This window comes from Leptidea sinapis, chromosome 26 (genome assembly GCF_905404315.1).
Source record: "Leptidea sinapis chromosome 26, ilLepSina1.1, whole genome shotgun sequence".
NCBI lineage: Eukaryota > Metazoa > Arthropoda > Insecta > Lepidoptera > Pieridae > Leptidea > Leptidea sinapis.
In genome coordinates, this window is record NC_066290.1 from 10,673,220 (window position 1) to 10,694,509 (window position 21,290).

A 21,290-nucleotide genomic window follows, 5' to 3' on the forward strand; every position below is an offset into this window, starting at 1 on the left:
ACGATATTATCTGTCTCAAGTTGGCCATGCCAATCCGATGTCTAGTTACTATACTTGGTCTATGTGATTTTGTTTAAATTTTATTATGATTCTGTAGGATATAGTTATAAATAGCGCGAATAGCTTCGGAGCACGTATACTTATACAAAGATGACGTACCAATTACTTTAACTGCAAAATAGATAGACTTTACTGTAACTATCTATATAATTAACTATATTGGTCTGAATATCAATACATTATTATATTTTAATTACCTACAGTGCAATATAAGCATTACAAATACCACATACGAGTATATTATAAATTCGTTTTAAATGATAAGTATTTATAGAATTTTAATGTGGACAATCATACTCTGCAATCAATAATTAATTTATTTGAACTTGAACTGAAATGAAATTCTAACAATCTAATGTGTAGTTTGAAAATTTGTCCAATAAACGTTAGGAGGGTTTTTCTAGAAAGACATGACAGTAAATTTTGTTCGAGTTTCGGCAATAGTTTTTTAGGCTTTTAAGACTCTTTCTAATTTCTAAAGTTCTCGAAGTATTGAAATTACAGATGAAATCTATTTCGCATGATTTAATGAAGAATGATTGTATCAGGTACATACCCATCACCTGTGGGAGGCTCCTTTGTACAGGGTGCCGGCTAGATAATAGGTATCGCAATGGCGCCTATTTCTGCCGTGAAGCAGTAATGTGTAAGCATTACTGTGTTTCGGTCTGAAGGGCGCCGTGGCTAGTGAAATTACTGGGCAAATGAGACTTAACAACTTATGTCTCAAGTTTTTCAAAAATCCTGGGCGGCACTGTATTTTAATGGGCAGGGCGTATCAATTACCATCAGCTGAACGTCCTGCTCGTCTCGTCTCTTATCTTCATAAAAAAAGGTACATAACATCTCCTAACTTACGATACTAAAAAGTAAACTTTGGGTTGATCTATTATTTAAAAGGTGTCGTATTTCAGGTAAGTGCCCCTTTAAATTAACAGAATCGTGTAACTACACGTTTTCAATCATTTTCCTAAATAATTACATTTCAATTGCTAAAACAAATTACTTCGCCGACGAATGTTGACTGAACAATTGATGATTATTATAAACGTATATATACAATAGACTTTGAACATTTCTGCCACGAAATATGGTGTTAATTTGAATTAATGTTTTGTAGTTCAATTTATTTTATATTTAACGAATGCGTAGATGTGGGTGTGTTCCCTGACCTCATGAAATACAGCAAAATTATACCTTTGTTTTAATCGGGCAGTTCTTTTGACCCTGCAAATTTCAGGTCTTTTTCAGTCCTACCTGTTTTTAGTAATAATTTTGAAAAACTTTTGTTTCGGCACCTACAAATGCATTTTTGTAAATTATTGAAGAAAATTATATTGGTTTCACTAGGGCCTTATCAACAATTAATGCAGGTACTAGACTCATTGAACACGTCTTCGACGCCTGGGAAGAGTCACAGGATGCATTGGGCATTTTTTGTGATTTGTCCAAAGCATTTGTCTGCGTCCACCATGTAACTTTACTTCAAAAACTAAGTCATTATAGAGTAAAAAATACAGCCCTCTGTTAAAATCATATTTAAGCGAAAGACTTCAGATAGTCGATATAAATGGCAAACGGTCTTCGGGTAAACCTGTAGGAATAGGTGTTCCGCAGGGTTCTATTTTCGGTCCTTACTTGTTTATTATATATATTAACGATTTACCGTTTGGGCTAAATGTTAGCCATGATATCGTATTGTTTGCATCAGCAAAATAAAGTTAAAAATAAGTGAAGTATCATCAGATACTTCAGATCATCATCATGACGTACGGTATTTTACTGTGGGGTCATTCTGCTGGCATTGATATTGTGTTTGCTCTGCAAAAGAGATCTGTTCGTGCTATATATCAGTTTGGTTATAGACAGTCTCTCATATATAAATTTAAAAATATAAATTTTATAACTTCATTTCTTCTTTCATTGTCATTCAAAATTCATTGTCAATACAAAATCGTCACCTTTTTACTTTTAATAGTGATTTTCATTATTATGACACCAGAAATAAGGGATTGATCTAATTCTTGTAGGCTTCATAAGATACATAATAGCTTTAAGAGTAAATGTATAAGACTTTTATAATATATTCCCAGCCACTGTTCAGGCATCATCTATAAATAAATTTAAATATTTTATTTACCAATGGCTCAGTCGTAAATCCTACTACTCCACAGCTCAATATCTATGTGATCCGACTGACGGGGCTAGATTATGATTATTTTATAACAATAGCAATAACAGTACAATATTGTATATTTCATTAAAAAGAGCGCAAAAAAAGAATGCTGGGAGAGTTTCTTGCGCCACTTCCTCTCTCTCAGAGCGCCATTTGTTACCGAAGCGGTAATAATATCTAGTATATTAGGAATTATATCAAAAAGAATTCTAAACGAATCAATTTTGAGAAAATAAATGCCTTTAATGCCTTTTATAGTACCTACGTCAATATCTGCAGCCAAGTCTATTAGACAATAGACATATTTATCTATTGCATGCATTATGTTTGGCACCGATTAAGTATTTATTGTATGCAGACACGCAGATCAAGCACTCGCTTCAATGAATGAGGAAGCAATAATTGAGTTATACAACACCGTCTAAATTTATTGACCTTGCACTTTGGTAATTCACGCACCGAGTACATGTCAAAGAATATTTAATAGTACAAGTAGAGAAGTCTCACACAAATCAGTTATAGAAATAAGGACAATATGGTGTAATTCAGATTGCACAGGGCTATTAACATACATTTTTATTTACCTAGATTGCCTCCCTTTCTATCGCGTGACTCTTACCTATTCTGACGACAATAGGGTTGTCTTCTTTATCCAACTACAGTTTTGGATAAAGAAGACCTACCTAGTATTTTAGGTCATATTTAAAAAAATGCTTAATTTTTCTATAATATATATAGTTAATATTCTTTCGTTGTCAAACCTACATTAGTTGCAGATAGTAATGTATGCGTTGGAAGACCACGACATAGTAATACCTACTTAGCATAGGAAATAAACAGCTACCTAGCTATCATGAATGGTAATTTCATAGTAATAATAATCACTATACATAAGATGGTTGCAGGGCCTTTAGGAAGCTTAAAAAATTTAAATATGGATCGCAATGACCCTTAACATGCTTTGCTTTTTTATGTTTCTCCATCTTTAAAAGATCGGTCGGACCGGTGAAGTAGTAGGTGAGCAAAACTCGCGCGTGTGTCGGTCTTGAGTCCTTACTGGCTGGCCCACAGTCTCTGGCCTACTACCTTCCGATATCAAGTAGAGGGCAGCCTATCCTCACCCCGACCCATTAGGTCTGGCGTGCCACAGGGTTCAATCCTCTCTCCCACTCTATTCTCGCTCTTCCCAAGCGACATTCCCAAGTTTCCAAGTGACCAGCTCCCTCAGTACGCTGACGATACGGCACTCTACTTTGGCTCCAACCGCTCAACCTTGAGCAAGATCATTAAAGTGCTTCGAGCCGCCGTCCGCGTGGACGCTGCGAAGTAGTAAAAATAGTACCTATACCTGCATTTAATATGCCTGCATGCAATAGTAATTCATACTGAAGTGACACACACAATTTTCAAATTGCCACCAAATCGTAAAACAATGAATGAACAAATAAATAAAATACATACTTCAATATTGCCAATATTATTGAAGTATGTATTTTATTTATTTGTATTGTATATATAAGAGAACTCTATGCCAACATTATATTGGCATAGAGATCTCTTTTAGAAAATTAAATTTATTTTTTTATTTTATCGTTTACAAGTGTTAAGTGTCACCAATCAAATTATTACATTTAATGGGCGAGTCATTTTTAACTAAACTGTTGTTTTTATTGAATAAAATAAACTAAGAATATACTCAAAATAATCTGAATAGGTACCTGGTCCTACCTCTGTTACATACTTAACATTATTACTGTACATAATACCTTCCTATTGTACTTATGTCAAGATCATTATTTTAATTAGATACATTATTAACATAATTATTAGCATTATAATACAATCGTGAATGCAATTTTAAGTGATACTTATAGAATAGTAATAAGGAAGACAATTATATGCAATCTCAAGTAATGTTTTTCCCTCCTTTCGAATATTCTAGAACGTTTAAATTCGAAATAATATATGTGGCTTGTCCTATACCTTCCTTTACAATATACATTATACATGTATTATTACCTTATAGAAAATTATTGTTAACAATTTTGTGTTATTTATCTTAACTTTTCGCGTTGTAAGTATTAAGTGATCGTAATTCGTACTATCTCGGCGTTCCTCAAACGTGCGAACAGGAGAGATGCAGCCTTTCAGTATATTTTTCGTGAAATAAGCAGTTTAGAAGAAAACTCTTTTCACATACTGAATTGAATATAAAAAAAAATTAAAATACCCGACCCAAAACACGCACAAATTATGATCAACATTCAAAATTGTATCGCATTTGCTCTCTATATGATGAAGTCTGTCAGGAGGTGGACTTATTATTTAATCCGTTAGTCCCTAGGTTCAGGCAAGTTCAGGAGACGTCTGCTAGAAATAGGCTTCGGGACTTTGTTTTATAGAAAATATTGAACACATTTAAAGGCATGCTGTATTTGTTGACTTCCAGAAGGATATAGGCACTCGCCCCTACATCTTAACGTGTACGCCCCTACAAAAGTATTAATAAATTTCACTAAGTAGCAAAGTTGTGATTTTGTCCGAGAACACCAAAAACACACCTAAAAAGAGTACCGATTTGAAATAAAACGAACCGACCGCAGACGGTGTGGCAGGAGGGAGAGTAAAACAAAATAACGTGTTTTTTATCCTTTATTTGCTACAATCTGTCTCCTTTGTTCAGCAGTATGTTGGTTGGTGCTATTGCTGGCGCGCTCAGAATGTGACCTGCGTCACAAAAGCTGTGTTTACTGTGTATTAAACTGATTGTATTAAATCTTGGGGTATTTTGCGTTTTAGGCGTCACGCTTTGTTTTGGTTTTCCATAAGTGTCCGAACCGAGCAGAATTACATTGTCACTGTTTGTATCGGTTACACATATAGCACCAGAAAATATAAATTCGAGAATTGCGTTGTGTTATTGTTAGCATATTTGTTGGAGTGTGAAACAATTAATTCACTTTTACCATATACAATATCTTGATAGCAAATTGCCTTAGTGTACATTTGACGCGATAAGATATTTTTTTCTTTGCTAGATCTGTCGGATTAGCTAAATTGCTCGTTCCATCAATTTTTTATCATGAGGGGTGAAAACTATCCACCGTACCAGATTTTGTGTCATCAACTTCATTACTACCCAATTTTTATTCTGTTCCTGTAGTTTCTATTTATAGATCTCCTCCACTTTATTTTTGGTTTCACCCTTTCATTCTGCTTCCTTGTATTTCCCCTTTTAATAAATAAACTTTCTCGAAAAGAAACCAGTTTGGGGAAAAATGCGTAAAATTTAAAAATATTTCCGCTTTCTTTTCAAAATAATAACTAAATTAAATATTATCTCATTAGGAAGAATGACTAGGTATTAGTATTAAAAACCATCAATAAAAAATAAAGACGATTTATCATATGAACTTATGTTTCTGTATAATAATAATAAAAACATCCATGCCATGAAGAGTGTACCAGAATTCTAGAAATTTTAATTATGGAACAGGTATCAAGGGTTCAAAGAGTGCTGGAATTTGAAGGGTCAGATATTCGTAGACCACCAAACAAGCTGCAGTGCAGAAGGATTGATATATCATGTTGAGAAATCAATTTGAAATGACTGTTAAACTAAAAAATCATCTTTAATGTGCTTTAGGGAATAATCTAATCACATATTTAGTAAGCCGTCTGCTGAAGCAAATTTGAAGCTATTTAGACCTGCAAACAGTCTTAAACGCGAAAGGTAGCGTGAAATTCAAGGCTGATTTATGTTAGAGAATATATGAATTGGACTCTGGATGATTAGTCAAGAGTAATGTTCTCAGACAAGTCGAGTTCATGCCATATACATATCCCTACGCTGGTCCCTACACAACCGAAATATAGACCCCATCGAGCATGCCTGGGACGAACTGGGACGTTGTATATCTACGCCAGAAAGACTTTGGTAAATGGAGGTCTATAATCTATTCCGTATAATACTGTAGCCAATACTCTCTTTTCAGAGGAATTTCAGCAGTATTGCAGGTCTTTTAGGAACCCATGTCACATCGACCTGGCAACACCGCGCAACGGAGTTTATTCCACGTTTCAGTTGGACGTGAATGTATGAAATGCTGTAAAATAACAAATCCTGGTAGTAAGGATTAATCAAGTTTTTGGCGTGCAGTGCTTTCAGCGTACAGCGTACTGGATCCACAATTCTGCGTTGCATGTGGTTAAATCGCTGGAGCTGATTATTTGTAAAAAGCTTTATTCAAAGTAAAAAAGTTAATACATTTAGATAACTATGTTACCATTTCCATTTCAAATTGCACCAAAGCAAAGATGCAGCAGACGACGTGAATTATATACAACACAAAACATGACTCAATAGCCTTGCAGTTAGCACTTAGCACTTTGGTGAATCATTCCTCTCATAACTGACAGGAAGTGAATATCAATATTTAACGAATTGCCTGTTGGCTGACTGTAAGTTTTATTGCCTTCGCTGGAATATGATGAGAGAGATATTACAATAAGAGAATCAAAGAACGGATGGTGAGCTGAGGGCATTTATTACACGTGGACAAAGTTAAAAAGCGTTTTAAATATCAAAATATAATCGTATAATTGATGCAACAACCTTTAGAGCTTGAATTCATTGTTTTTGTAAGGATCCTTCGTGAACATGATGGTAATGATTATAATTAATGTAGTTATGATAATTAGTAAACGCATCAAACAAACAGAATGTGTATATTAACCATAACAAGTTGACCAGACACCACAAGCAGCATTCGTTCACCAGTTGACTAGTGGACCATATTTGAGGGAAAGAGACCACCTGCTACACTACGCCACCGAGAGCAAGTTGTGTTTACGTTTGTGAAGGCCAGATTTTGCCCCAACTGAAACAATTATTTACTTAACTCAGCTACGTCAGGACAACTGTACAACTAAGGCTTTTTCAACTTATTTGCTCATATTAACTTCTTCCACTTGAAACAATGAAAATACAGTAATATTACAATTGAAATAACAAATAAGTTATTTTATTTCCTTAATTTAATTAACTTTAATGGAATAGCTCCTCTCATCATTTTACATTATATCATATTTTATATCTATTATAACAAATACATTTTACCTTGTAAATATCACCACAAACAAGTTGCTAATTAATATTATACCACATTTATTATTTGTCATTGCTATTAATATATTCGTGAATGTTTGTTGACCTTTGACCAGCTCAATACGATCAAAATGATATTCTTTGGTTTAAATTTCCAAGAAATTGTACTGAAGAACGATTTTGAAGCACACATATCTTAACGAACCAACAATACCAACATTGTTTTCACTATAGCTGTATGATCAGCTGACAGGATTTTTCCACTTCTAACGGCTCAAGTTCTTCATGTTTTATACCTGGGTCCTTTGCATAAGATGCCCGCAGGGAGGGTACAAGCAAGCATTATTGAGATTCTGTTTGAGAAAAAAAGATCATTTCAGTCTAATATTTTAAGCACTATTAGCTTTTTATGTTATTTAATCCCAGAGTACTCCACTGCCTGTCCATTTGTATGTTTTAACAACAAATAATAAAACTCATAGACTTAGAACTAGCGTAACTATAGACGACATGACAGCACGACAATGCGTGACCATTTTTGAATCGTCAATGTGTGTGTTAGCTAGATTCAAAATATTCAGGAGCTAATGCCAATTGTGGCTGACTGTATGACTTGTAAATAAAGACCGGTTACAGAAACAATAGATTCGCTTTTCTTCTCCATCTTGCTGTATCTCTCCTTTTTTTAATATTTTCTTCTCTTTCGCACACCTTTTTTGTCTATTCACAGTTCTAGTACATTGATAGTCTATGATAAAATCTGTTCTTTTACTTGTGGGCATGTTCCATTTTAACCAATAATGTATCAGCAGATAATATAATCATTCCTATGTTATCTTGTTTCTTTTCATTAAACACAGAATATTCCACAACAATAATAATTAGTGTTTGATTAGCATACGCATAATATTGCTATACTGAACACTGACGAGTGGTGTGATTCAGTTAAACGTGACTTAAGTATTAAGTAAACGTTAATTACTTACATAAGTTCATAACAACGGGAACGTACCAAGACTCTATTGTTTCGTATTGTATATTACTCATAGTAATCTATTTCGCCTTTATCTCCACATTCCTCAACATATTTTGACAAAGCCTTTGTGGGAAGTCTGTCTACTTCTAGCACTAGGTAGATTCTTCTCTCTAGCATGCGTTGTTTGTCCATAACCTAGTATATTTTAAGTCTAACAATATCAGCTGGAGGCTCCTTTGCACAGCATACCGGTTAGATTGTGGGTACCACAAGGGCGCCTATTTCTGCTGTGAAGCAGTAATTTACATTACTGTGTTTCGGTCTGAAGGGCGCCGTAGCTAGTGAAATTACTGGGCAAATGAGACTTAACATGTTATGTCTCAAAATGATGATCGCGATAATTGTAGTGCCGCTCAGAGTTTTTGGATTTCTCAAGAATCCTGAGCGGCACTGCATTGTAGTGGATAGGGCGTATTAATTACCATTACTTAAACCTAGTCGTCTCGTCCTTTACTATCATAAAAAACGTCTATTGTATACGGAATATAAATATATATCAATCAATCAATCAAAATGATTTTATTCATATAGGTCACGGAAATGACACTTATGAATGTCAAAAAATGACATTTCTTGTTAAATTATCCGCTACTTCGTAAAGGGTTGAGCTAAAGAGAAGAGGTGAAGAAACTCATTCAAGTGCCACTCTTTTAAATCAACATTTACAATTTCATCGTTTTACAAATCATTTGAATTATAATATATGTAAAGTGATGCAACAAAAATACTCAAACGTCAAATAGTCAATATCTTACACGAGTAAGTCAGAAAAATAAATGTAAATGATTACAAAACAAAAGTTATTGAGTACAGTAGTTGTATCATCCACACACACCGTAAATAAATAAAGATATTTTGTGGGAATTTATTAGAGATTTTAAGAAAATATAAAAACATTTATATTATTTAATGTGAATCTGAAGCAGAGTATCTCGTAACAGGATCATCCTGCCAGGCATGGGCCAGCCATCGCCTCCCTCGAATATACTTTAGGGAAGGGGACGCCCCGTCCCATGTCGCCGCCACAAGCAGTGACATTTAAGCGTACATGACGAAGCTTGTCACGAGAACTCAACCAAATAACAAAAAAAGAATCTTCATCTACATAATATTATGCAACACTCACAATATGGTGACTGTCTCTGTATAAGGCCCTGAGGGAGCATGGATCTTGATGACGTTCGAGTTTCAAATATCTGAACCATTACTTATACCATTACTTACTGAAAATAACCAATGGTAACCTATACCTACCACTGAAAATAACCAATGGTAACCTATACCTACCATTTAGAGTTAAGCGACAGCTGGCTACTTTAGTAGCTTATAGTCTTAGTCAACAAACTACTTCCTCTGTAGTATTATTTAATAAACATGCCTCTATTGGGCAAAATTGTAAAATAATCGACATAAAGCCTCTATTGGGGAATGTATTAATTAGTACTAATGTACAAAAATATAACAATGAAGATTTTTCTTCAATTAATTTAAATTAAGTTATTTGACAAGGGAGGACAACTCTTGCAATATCATACAAAATAGGCAACATTCACCAAATATAAATGTTTCTGCTATAGATAATCATAATATAAAGTTCATAAATATTGTTCACCAGAATATACAAGGTATCTCAAGTAAGGAATTAAAAATTGAACTGTTTTTGAGCTGCTCTAATATAGATATATTATGTATTACAGAACATTGGCGTAAGAGTCATCAGCTCCAGTTTAGTTTTACAGAACATAAAGTATTCAGTTCGTTTTGTAGGAGTAGGGCAATACATGGAGGTTCCCTAATTATTATTAATAATAGATTAAAATGTAAAAATAGAAGAGATATGGTTAATCTCTCTATAGAACAACTAATTGAGATAGCTTGTATAGAACTATAGCAATTTATTATTGTAAGTGTATACCGCCCCCCCCACTGCATCATATGAACAATTCCAACATAGAATGGAGGAGGTACTATCAAAATTTAGCAAAACTAGCAAGTCAATAGTGTGTGGAGATTTTAATATAAACTTGCTTGAACCTTCGGCCAATTGTACTAGCCTTAAAAATTTATTTCAAAGTTTTAATTTGTTCAATGTGTTTTGGGAACCTACTAGAATCACTTCTACAACAGCAACCTGTTTAGATAATATTTTTACAGATGTTACTATTACTAGTAAACTCATAATTAATAATCTTCAGTCCGACCATAGTGGGCAACTTATAAAAGTAAATACAAGATTGGACAATGTCAGACCAAAAAAGGTGACGATTATACCAGTTACGGGTAGCCGTCTTGAGAGGTTTAGAAATAATTTGGTAAATACGATACCATTTTTACACTGTGGTGAAACTGCTAATTTTCACTATAACTTAGTCTTCAATTCCTTCTGTGAGGAATTTGACAGGATTTTTACTCCAGTAACGGTGACAGTAAACAACAAACATAGTTTTGATGATTGGGCAACAATGGGTATCCACAAAAGTCGTGAACACTTATATGACCTTTATTATGAGAAACATTACATTAATAGTGAAGAATTTAAAATATATGTAAAAAAATACTCCAAGCTCTTTAAAGTAGTTTGTCATGAAGCGAAAACACGTTTCATTGCAGATAAAATTAAAAACAGTAATAATAAAGTAAAAGCGACTTGGAGTGTAATTAACAATGAAACTGGTAGATCGAATTGCCGAAACACCTCTATCTGTTTAAATATTAATAATCGCGTTATAAATTCGGAAATAGAAATTGCAAATGAATTTGATAAATACTTCTCCGAAATCCCGATTGTCACGACCAAAGACCTTAACTCTTCGCCAAAAGCAGCATATGATATGCTTAAACTACACGTACCAGTATCTTCCACTGATTTGAAATTTAAGTATGTTACAGGTAGCGATATAATAAAAATCTTCAAATTGATTAACCTAAAAAATACAAAAGACCTACTACTACCCATTCGACTAATATTGTAAAATACGTCGATGTAAATGGCAAACGGTGTTCGGGTAAGCCTGTGGAAATAGGTGTTCCACAGGGTTCTATTCTCGGTCCTTTCTTGTTTCTTATATATATTAACGATCTACCGTTTGTGGTAGATGATGGCCATGAGATTGTATTGTTTGCTGATGATACTTCACTTATTTTTAAAGTGAAGTGACGTGCGGATATTGATGACGAGGTAAGCAATGCACTCTCAAAGATAGTGCGTTGGTTTGAGACGAATAATCTGCACTTAAACAGTAAAAAAACAAAGTGTTTACGGTTTATTACACCAAACACAGCGGAGGTACAAACCAACGTACTTATAAATGACCAGAGATTGGAACTTGTGGACACTACGGTCTTCTTGGGTATCACGTTAGATAAAAAGCTTCAGTGGGGTCCACATATTACCCATCTAGCAGATAGACTCGGCTCTGCGGCATATGCAGTTAGAAAGATTAGAGAGTACACGAATGTTGCGACCGCTAGATTAGTGTACTTTAGTTAATTTTCACAGCATCATGACGTACGGTATATTACTATGGGGTCATGCTGCTGACATTGATATAGCTGTTCGTGCTATATATCAGCTTGGTTATAGACAGTCTCTCAAAGAAAAATATATTATGACTGTTCATTGTCAGTACATTTATGAAAATTTAATATATGTTCACAAAAAACGTCACCTCTTAATAGTGATTTTCATTATTATAACACTAGAAATAAGGGATTGCTTGTAACTAATTCTAGTAGGCTACATAAGATACATAATAGCTTTAAGGGTAAATGTATACACTTCTACAATAAAGTCCCAGCCACTGTTCAGGCATTATCTATAAATAAATTTAAATGTTTTATAAAAAAAATGGCTCTGTCGTAAATCCTATTACTCCACTGCTGAATATCTAAATGATCGGACTGCCTGGGACTAGATTGTGATTATTTTATAGCGATAGAAATGACTGTACAATATTGTATATTTTTATTGAAAAGAGCGCAAATAAAAGAATGCTGGGAGAGTTTCTTGCGCCGCTTCTTCTCTCTCAGAGCGCCATTTGTTTCCGAAGCGGTACTATAAGAAATGACATCAAAAAGAATTCTAAAGGAATCAATTTTGAGAAAATAAATGCCTTTTATGCCTTTATTAGTCCTCAAATCTTCATCAGATGCTGATACGGCTCTCCGTGACAATCATTATAACCCTGCGGTAGTTTGGTCGATCATATTATAGTCTAACCAATGCATTTTTCCTTCACGCCAAGGAGGCGGTGTGAAATTTTCCATTTTTGACGAGTAATTTGTGATTAGCACTATATTATCTTAAAATTTACATGTTGCGTTGTTTCCTGCGTTTTTACATACTCTTATACAATTTCGAATTTACTGCAGAACCAATTTTTTAAATTAAACTTTTTTATGGTCCACAGTTAATATTGTGGTAGTTTGTGACGTTCAATATAACTGTATGACTTTAAATCTTATTTAATGTCTATTTTATATAACTTTATCTAGCCTTTTCTTATTAAAGTGTTAACTTTTTGTACTACTTGTATTTATGTACATGCTGTCTGTAACTGCCTATAAATGTAATATGTATCCTTTGCACCTAAGACTTGTTTAATGTTAATTCATCACATGTATTTCTGTTGGGTAGTTCATAAATAAATAAATAAATCTATTTTGAATGTTGAGCGTTTGACGACGAGTTTAAATTTGTATTACAACGCCATCTATTGTTACAGACCTAAGTTAATATAATATTATTGTAACATCGAACTTGAATTATTGAAGGCGTATTAACATCGCCTTCACACATTACCTAACAATATTTATAGATGGCGCTGGTAGTCTTAAGTTATTTCGAACTGCTGAAAGAATTCGGCCGGTTCGATTTCACGTAGTGCATCGATTTAGACGTAGTACAGTAATGCCATTCAATATTTTTATTTTACTAACGTTCAATTACAACGGGCTTTTACAGTGGCAGACTGATATATAGAGATCTGTATAATGGGTGCCGATCCTAAAACATGAATGTAGCCCAATGAATATGATGATTTTTTATATTTGATTATTAATGTTATGATTAACTAATTGTAAAGATTAAGCTTTGCAAATATTTGTCTTTTATTGTTTTCTTCTCAGAAGATATTATTAAAAAAAACATTTCCGAACACCGGATGCGCCCGAACCGACAAACTACGTTTGCCACAGTGTAGGTACTTTTACAAAATGCTTTTAGTTGTTTCTTTTCTGACATTTATGTTTTGCGATAAATCATTTTTGACTATATTATTTTAATATCACTTGGCGTTGACACATTGCTTCATTGAGTGTCCTCTACCGCTTTTATCACGAGTGTTCCGAAGAGCTGTTCCACCTGATCTCCGCCACCAAAATCCACATCTCCAAATATCTGAATATTAAAATTTGCGAGTTTAGATAGTATCCTGATCACCCCGAAGATAATGACCAAGATGACGGTCACACTCGGAAGCTTTATGAGACGAATGAGACTGTTTCACCCGATTCCTGCCGCCAAATTCCACACCTCAAATCAGAATATCATCCCCACCATCTGGATGAGTGGCGTTCCTCCACAGTAAGGTTTTCAAGGAACGAGCTTCCTTTTGCGGCTTTTCCAATACGATACGACATGGGTACCTTCAAACAAAGCGCATACACCCATCTAAAGGGCTGGAAACGCTCCTGTGATTCCTCTGGTGTTGAAAAAATATGTGGGCAGCGGTGATCACTTATCAGATGACCCGTATGCACGTTAGTCCTCCTCTTCCATAAAAACAGACCTGGGCACATAAGATGGAGGTATTGCTCTCATATCTGGCCTGATAGTATTAGGTATTTTATTTAGGTTTATTTAGGTTTATTTAGGTACCTCCACGACAATTTTGGCATATTTGTTGCCCTTTGCTTACAAGTCCCATACTATATGGCTGGGTACGTTTAAAAAACTAAACCCACCTAAAAGGTGTCTCTTGTTCCTTCCTCTGGTGTTGCTTGAAAGATTAAATATTTTTCCTCCTTTCCTAAAATATATTATTTGTACTGTACAGGCGAATAAAGGGTGCATCGTAGGGTTTAACAATGTTAAATGGGGCGGCACGACGTCTAATTCCTATAGATTGACTGCGGAGTACGTCAAGGAGGTATCACCTCTCCGGATCTATTTAATTTGTATGTCAATGATTTGATAGAGGAGTTGAGAACCACAAGTATCGAATGTTACATCGGTAGCACGTGTTTTAACAGTCTCAGTTACGCCGATGACATGTAGGTTCTCAGCCCGTCTATTAAGGGACTTAGGAAGTTGCTTTCAGTCTGTGAGCATTATGCGAATGCTCACGGACTGAAATATAACGTTAATAAGACAGAAATGTTAGTATTTCGTGCGGGTAAAGGTCCGGAGAGGGTACCTGAGGTGTTGTTGGATGGCTCAGCGGTTCGAGTTGTAACAGAGTTTAAATACCTGGGACATGTTCTTACAGAGCACCTGAAGGATGACTGTGATATTGAGAGAGAGAGGAGGGCACTCTCGATTCGTTGCAATATGTTGGCCCGAAGATTTGGCAAATGCAGCAACCCGTCAAGATTGTACAGTTTAATGCGTATTGCCAGTGCTTCTTCAGCTGTCAACTTTGGACGAAATTTCTCAAAAATTCATACACGACAATGCGCGTGCAGTACAATGATGCTTTTCGCATATTGATGGGATTGCCTAGGTACTGCAGTGCCTCGGGTATGTTTGCTGAATCGAGGGTGCCTGATTTCTATGTTGTGATGAGAAAAAGAGTTGCTTCCTTCTGGGATAGACTCCGCAAATCTGAGAACCGCATTCTCCAAACGGTTTGTGACGGGATGCCTAAAAATATTTTTTCATATTGGCTATCTGTGCATCAAAACAAAAATAGTACATAAATGACGGTGCCTGGACCATGACGCCTGGGAGAGCTTTATTAATCTTTCCGGATAGTTTATAAGTTTTGTGTATATTTTACTTTTTATCTTTGTATAATGTATCAGAACATCATTGTACCTATTTGTTTCATAATATGTGTACTGGGTAATTTTGCCTTTAATAAAAACTTATTATTATTATTATTATAGGAGGGGTCGAAATCCAACAAATTGCATAGTTAATTCGTACGAGTAGGTACTATTCATACATTTCCTATATAAATTGTATAATAAAGTTGAAGTAGTCTAATGCGCATAGTCTATATCAAAGATTTTTCCTCCTGTTTTAATGGGTAGAGCACTTGATAGTACACATTAATTAATTTATAATGAGATGGATATGGAAGTAGGTAGTTAAACAAACAAGCAATAAAACAAAACATAATAATATTTTGCGTTGACTTCACAATCGTCATTCTGCATACACATTATACAGTATTTATATTATAATAATAATTTCTAGGTATAAATATAACTAAACGATATTAATCCATCAATATCAAAACGTCAATGAAGAATTATGAATTTATATAAAAAATAATTTGAGAGCTGTAGATCTAACAAGGAGCTACATTTGTTAATAACAATAATTGGAATGAATAGTAAAATCATTTTAATTATTCAAATGAATTTATATAGGTATAAAGATGGAAGTGTCTTAGTTATAATATATCACAAAAAATATATCTATTTATTCAGGACTATTTCACGGGCTTGGCTTTGATATTTGCTTTTTTTTTAATGGCACGGAAAGCAGGTCCATCGGCCAATATAAGTTGTAGAATGACGCAATGTTGCCAGTGCTCATAAGTCACAATAAATATAGATGAACTATATTGTATATGTGTACGTCATGTAAAATGTAATTTTATCAAGATTGTCTAGTGTAAAAACAGGTTTCACGTAGTTAAATGCAATTTCTGATTTTAAATGTTGATATAATATTTTTGAGGCCATTTTGATGTTGTGAACGAATATCCGATATTTAAAACGTACTGAAAACTTTTCAATTTAACATATTAAATTAATTGAACGTACGCAAATAGGTACACCATCCATAGATTTATCTGCAACAGCAATAAACCGCCGTTTTGTAAATAAGCAAATTCATTAGGTATGTAATAATTATAGATTAAACTATGAGATTTCATATTATTCTAGCAAGCCAATCCGCCACCTTCGTTTCTTTCCATTTCACGTCGGACATATTCAGCTTGCTTCTCAGTCAGTCCTAATCTAACCACGTCTTGTTCGAACTGCGCTTTCCCGCCAAGACCCACAAGGTAACCATTCAGTCTCGCCGCCAAATGTGACGTTTGTAGTTTTTTCGAATCAAGACCGAGGCTACGGCACAAGTCTTTGTGGCCTTGAAGTCTGTATTTCTGGTGATAGCTGTAAGCATAAAAATAATTTTAGAATATGGAACAGATTGCTGATTTACATCGGGAACTAGCGCCGATATTTGCCATGTGTGGGAGAGCGTAAGTTTAATAATATGTATTTTCAACAAAAACGTGAATATACTTGTTCGCGATGAACAAGGAAAGATTTAAATATCATCTCAAAGATTAATATATTTTGGTCTGTCTTAACAGAGTTAGACTAATTGTTTGGTCGCGTGCAAAGAAGTATAAGAATGAATGAGAAGATCAATGATTGGTCGAGTGTATGGATCTAAGTAATAAAACATCTTGTGCTAAATATAATAATAATTAATAGGGTCCACGATAGGAAATTTGGCGTCGACCAATAAGTACTTACTCAATAGAAAAATCACTTTCCATTCCAAGCTATATTTAATATATTATCCACTAATTAAACTACAATTTTTGCCTGTTTTGAAAAATTAAAGCTCGCCCAGTCCACTGAATTGAAGTTTTCTTAAAAATCGAACCAGTTTTAAAATTAAAGGTTCGAAATCGGTTTGGATCTACTAATAAAAAGATCGGAGGTATTACAAACCGGTTAGTTCTAAATTCAGATCTTACCTGACAAAAACAGATCCTACGCTCCTCTTTTGAACATAAATTAAGTATCTAAATATCCATAAAATTTAAATCTTGGCTCGGTCTAACGACTCAGCGATGAACGAAGTTGAAAAAAAACCTTACTAAACCATTTAACACAGCTATAATGAACTCAATTTACATACTTGTACACCGTAAAATATTAGTTGGCAGTTGAAGTTTTTATTGAAGTTACTAGTTCTTTAGGCGCGTTATGAAAAAATGATGGGAGTGAAATTTTAAGAAGCGCGCGCATCACTGTAACACAAAAGTAACAGGGTGAAGTTGGCTCTTACATTTTTTTCGGACGTTTGCGACATTCGATATTTTTTTTTGGTTTCTTCGTCCATTATTAGTATAGGCAAAGGGTTCAAGCCAATACAGCCGTATTCGTTATTTAATAATTAATTGTCAAATCCTTCGCTGCAAGATTTTTACAATATTGTTCTTTCTACTAACGTAGAATAGCACGAGGAATAAATAATTTTAAGGATTTTTGCTTCGTTAGGCCAAAGAAGTATAACTTCTTGCGTGCATGCATAAGTACATACATATTTTTTTCGTTTTTTTTAGAGAGGGGGCTAACGGCCAAGAAGCACACGTGATGGGGTGTGGCGAGGACACGGCTTATTTGCAAACCCTGCAATTGTAAGCCTCGGCTGGAAACTGATAGTAAAATCTATGCCACAGATAATCCCAGCCTGACCATGATAAAATACTTACCTGTATGACATGCAAAAAAGATGCAATGTAATAAGAATCCAATTTATTCATCTCGATCTCGTGACGAAGGTCAAGTAATAAATTGAAAGCAATTGAGACGATCGCACATCAAATTCACGAGCTATATCGTCAGTTATATTCTCTCGGGAGGCCAATTGATACCTACCTAACTGAATAGCCGAAGATATAACCCCTGAAAGTTAACGATTATTTTAAGTTCGTCCTTCATAAGTCCTCTCCATTGACCCTCTTCTTCTAATAGACCAAATTACCAATTAACGATAGATATTCAGAAAGAAGTAAAGGCTCTATTATAGGGGGTGATAATTTGATGCCCTAATTAGTTAGAGAGAAAACTTTCCATCAAAAGATCTGCCTAATGAATATAGTATGATAAACTTAAGTGGGTCCCAAGCCTCGCACCTGTTAGATTCCGTATCGTGGTATAAAAATAAATATTTTTTACTTTTTAAATTGTAATGTGTTGTATCATTTATAATCCTAAATTGCCATATTTGTAAAGTAATTTGCAAGTCTATTGTAATAAACCTGTTTGATTATTAGAAAATAATGAAATACTTTTGTACTAAGTAGTTACTAAATTATTGGCGATGCGTAGAGAGGTAGGTTCCCTCTGCATCTTCTATTGCATATCACGAAGAGTGCCCAGAGGAGAACAACTACTAATCACCAATGGGAGGCTTCTTTGCACAGGATGCCGGCTAGATTATGGGCATGACAACGGCGTCTATTTGTGCCGTGAAGCAGTAATGTGTAAGCATTATTGTGTTTCGATCTGCAGGGCGCCGTAGCTAGTGAAAATACTGGGCAAATGAGACTTAACATCTTATGTCTCAAGGTGACAAGCGCATGTGTAGTGCCACTCAGAATTTTTCTACTCAGGGTTTTTCAAGAATCCTGAGCGGCACTGTATTGTAATGGGCAGGGCGTATCAATTACTATCTAAACTTCATCCTTCATCTAACTGTCAAATACAACATTCATTCATTGACTCTATTCTACTTCAACAACTTGCACACGACACCTGAACTACACAAGAAACTATAATTGTAATCCTGTTAAGACAGACGAAATATACATTTTTAAGAAGATATCAATCTTTCTTCATTCATTCACTCTATTCTACTTCAACAACTTGCACACGACACCTGAACTACACAAGAAACTATAATTGTAATCCTGTTAAGACAGACGAAATATACATCTATAAGAAGATATCAATCTTTCTTCATTCATTCACTCTATTCTACTTCAACAACTTGCACACGACACCTGAACTACACAAGAAACTATAATTGTCATCCTGTTAAGACAGACGAAATGTACATCTTTAAGAAGATATCAATCTTTCTTTTGTTCATCGCGAACATGTATGGATGCTTAGTGAACATGATGGTCGTGATTACAGTCATTAGTTTTTCATGTATACGGCACGTGGCTTAGGTCAATTTGCATGCAACTTTGCAATAGAGGATAAATAGAAAGGTTAAGTGCGTGCAATCAATTGATACAATAAAAGGAGTGGACCTTGGCATAATTAACTTATTTATTCAGCTCACATTGCACTATTTGATATTCAAATATTATAGATGCATTATTGATAAGTTTGAGTGTTAATGTAGTAGGTTTCAAACTCAAATAGGTGACCAGTTACTCCTCATGTTATTATCTATTTATGGTCTCTAAAGCCTTAATAATAATACAAAAACCGTGATTTCATACAGTTACCTAATTTGCTATGTTTATATACCATATAATAATACCATATTTGGTACATAATCCGACCATGTGTCAAGGCTTTTTTATGAAAATTAGGGACGAGACGAGCAGGACGTTCAGTTGATGTTAACTGATACGCCTTGCCCATTACAATGCAGTGCCACTCAGGATTCTTGAAAAACCCAAATATTCTGAGCGGCACTACAATAGCGCTTGTCACCTCGAGACATAAGTCTCATTTGCCCAGTAATTTCACTAGCTACGGCGCCCTTCAGACCGAAACACAATATTGTTTACACATTACTGCTTCACGACAGAAATGTGATCCTGTGCAAAGGAGCCTCTCACTGGTAAATTAGCTACTATTATTAGGCTTTAAAATTTAATCATTAAATTTGATGAAGAGTAATGTAAATTCTGGCGTTTCGATCAAAAAACAACATTGAGAAATAAATAATATACCGCGATATTAAGTATACGTACTCTTCAGCTGGGTAGAAGATGCCTGCTGGTGCTATCTCAGTCCTGAGCTGTCCGTTGCACCGCTCCTGCATCACCTTATGCGAAGCCTCTGCCAACTGACGCTGTTCCTCCTCGTGGTATAATATCAAGGATTGGTACTGGAATTAATAGAAAATCTTACACTGGGTGTACCTCGATATGTGTGTGGGAAAGATAATTATTATAACATTATGTTTAAAGTATGATCTATAAAAAGGAAGTATCTGTGTGACAGATAAGTGTGCTCTGTAGTCTGTAGTTACTGCGAAACTTTTTGTACCGCGGGCTTATTACGGTCTACCAAATAGAAATAAGTTTTTGCTAGGTTGAAAATTCAATCGAGTGAATCGCCAGCCTAGCGAAACTCTCTAAGAAAAAAGCGATTCACTCGATTGTATGAAGTGAGCAGTCATTGATAGATTGACAGATGATGACTATAATCTTATAAAAAACGAAGATAGCCGAAATCCACTACGTTTTAACTACCTACACTTTTTTATGAAAATAAGGCGCGAGACGAGCAGGAAGTTTAGTAGTTGGTAATTGATACGCCCTGCCCATTACAATGCATTGCAGCTAAGGATTGTTGAAAAACCCAAAGATTCTGAGCGGCACTACAACTGTGCTCGTTACCGTCTCATTTGCCCAATAATTTCAGTAGCCTCCCATTAGTAGAACTTCTTCCCACTTCGTGGCCTATTGCTATTCTGTAATTAATACCATTTCACTCACTGCATGTTTCATACTAAACTTAATTTCAATGTGTACTTAGGCAGTGCCGCCTCTTATTACGTAGTATTTACATCCTCTTTGTGTATCGCTTTTTTCTTTGAGTTTCGCTCGGCTGCACACATAATAGAATATATCACTAGTTTAATACTAATAGTTATTACATTGTATATATTCAGTACGTCTATATTACATTTTCAGGAAGTCGTAACCTCTACTTTACTACTAGGTAGTGGTCGTGATAATAAAAATTAG

The 21,290-nt window shown here is 34.8% G+C and overlaps 2 protein-coding genes across 4 annotated transcripts in view; one reads left to right on the forward strand and one right to left on the reverse strand.

Moving 5' to 3' along the window:
- Nucleotides 1–21,290, forward strand: part of LOC126972445 (chitooligosaccharidolytic beta-N-acetylglucosaminidase) — a 561,898-nt gene that overhangs the window by 190,417 nt on the left and 350,191 nt on the right. The window lies entirely within an intron of this gene.
- LOC126972499 (peptide methionine sulfoxide reductase) overlaps nt 15,707–21,290 on the reverse strand; it is a 29,667-nt gene continuing 24,083 nt past the window's right edge. Inside the window, exons 4-5 of the mRNA XM_050819307.1 lie at nt 20,289–20,425; nt 15,707–16,728 (exon numbers count right to left, since the gene is read on the reverse strand). Of these exons, the coding sequence (XP_050675264.1) occupies nt 16,494–16,728; nt 20,289–20,425 (372 nt within the window). The 3' untranslated portion in view covers nt 15,707–16,493. The remainder of the gene's footprint in view (nt 16,729–20,288; nt 20,426–21,290) is intronic.